The sequence below is a fragment of the Eutrema salsugineum genome, unplaced genomic scaffold (assembly GCF_000478725.1).
Source record: "Eutrema salsugineum unplaced genomic scaffold, Eutsalg1_0 scaffold_8, whole genome shotgun sequence".
Taxonomy (NCBI): Eukaryota; Viridiplantae; Streptophyta; class Magnoliopsida; order Brassicales; family Brassicaceae; genus Eutrema; species Eutrema salsugineum.
In genome coordinates, this window is record NW_006256414.1 from 3,057,515 (window position 1) to 3,059,463 (window position 1,949).

A 1,949-nucleotide genomic window follows, 5' to 3' on the forward strand; every position below is an offset into this window, starting at 1 on the left:
CTACCAGTAACTTTCAATAGAGAGTGATCATCACACATCAATATTTATTACACACATAACGTTACACGTAAGAGATAATCACTTTTACAGTCATCGTTAAATTATCACACGATAATGTAAACTTAAAATCCGGTAATTTAGCCGGACCCATTTTGCTACGCTCTGCATATAATCTTAACCGTCCATCTAAGCAAGAATAGATCTAACGGCAGATATCAAACCAGACGCTACCTCACATAACTTCCCTCCCTCCCTATATAAACTAGAAAATCTTGAGAGTGTACCGTACACATATCCCCATACGAACACTCACAATCGTGAAAAGAGAGACAGAGAAGAGAGAGAGAGAAGAGAGAGAGAGAAGAGAGAGAAAGAGAGAGCTGAGATCGGAGAAAATGGTTTCGTGGATGATGACGATCAAGACAGTGCTAATCTCAAGCGGCGTCGCCTCCGTGGGGCTATTGCTTAAAGTCTCTGTTCCGGCGGCTGTTGAATTTTCCGTGTCTCGAGCTCCGATCCTGTGGAGTTCTGTGCTATCGTGGCTGAAACCGCCGTATCTCTACGTCATCACCAACGGAATCATCATCACTATCGTCGCTTCTTCCAAGTATTACCGAAGCACGAGCCACCGTGAACAGGAAGACGACGGGATCGTGTACGGTGGTGGCGGCGGCGATTATAGTAAGATCCAGACGGAGCCGATTGTACTAGATCAAGCTTCTCCGCGGATGATGGTGGTGACGGATTTGGATCAGGATTCGAATTTCAATCTCGTGGTCGCGAATCCGCCGTCTCCGCAGCTGGAATCGGAGGTGGTTACGGCGGTTGTGTATGACGATGAGGAGGAGAAGAAGATGCTGTTAGATGCGGTGGCAATGGTGGAGGATGAAAACGAAAATGAAGAGGAGGTTAAGATCGTGGTTATGGCGGAGGAGAGTTCCGATCTGGTTAAATCCGGTGGAGATGATGAGGTGATGTTGCCGCCGATTTCAAATTGGAATAATCTGCCGCCGAGGATGACGGAATCGGAGAATCTTCCTCCGACGGAGAAGCCTCTAGTTTCGTCATGGTTCGGTCACCGGAAAGTGGTGAAAGCCAACCCAGAAGGTACTGATTTGTCGCTTTCTTCAAAATTTAAATTGATTTTTAAAAGTGAAAAAACAAAGGAAGAAAACGACGTTATGTTTAATGAAACGGTTAGGTAGATTTCAAATATTAAAAAAAAAATTTCAAATTTTTTGGCGTCGGTGGTTTGTTTGAAAGTCAAAATTCCGGAGGGGCAAATTTGTAATTGTGTATGATTCTGCAGGTGGAAGAGCGTTGAGAGTGACGAAGCCGAAGCGGAACGAGACACTGGAGAATACTTGGAAGATGATAACGGAAGGAAAGTCAACGCCGTTGACCAGACAGTTATACCGGAGATCGGATACGTTTGGCCGTGGAGATTCCGGCGGGAGCGAGGCGAAACCGGTTTACAAGAAATCGGAGACGTTTAGAGACAGGACTAACGATTACCAGTCGCCGGAGCCGGCGGAGATGGAGAAGGCGAAGGGGAAGATGAGGAAAGAGCCGTCGCTGAGTCAGGACGAGTTGAATCGGCGAGTTGAGGCGTTTATTAAGAAGTTTAATGAGGAGATGAAGTTGCAGAGGATGGAGTCGCTGAGACAGTACAAAGAGTTAATTAGTCGTCGTGGGATTTAGCTCTTTTATTATTTTTATTTCTATTTTTATTTTAATTGGGTTTTCTTATTATACACAAGAAGGAGAAAAACAAGATTAGATGGGTGGTATAAAAGTCATAGTGGATTTAACCAAAAAAAAAGAAGAAATCAAAATGTCACATTAGTGTACATTACTTTGTGAAGAAGCTTAGAAGTTATACAGGTTTTTTTTATTCTTTTCCTTTTTTTTTACAAAAAATGGATTTTAGTGACATTTGGTTTGTGACT

General features: G+C 43.5%; 1 protein-coding gene across 1 annotated transcript; it reads left to right on the plus strand.

Annotated features, from left to right (window-relative positions):
* The first annotated feature begins 307 nt into the window (after window positions 1–307).
* On the plus strand, window positions 308–1,949 carry LOC18009785. The gene is made up of 2 exons (XM_006391961.2): window positions 308–1,107; window positions 1,310–1,949. The coding sequence occupies exons 1-2, from the start codon at window positions 396–398 to the stop codon at window positions 1,699–1,701; spliced, it is 1,104 nt and encodes a 367-aa protein (XP_006392023.1). The 5' UTR covers window positions 308–395; the 3' UTR covers window positions 1,702–1,949.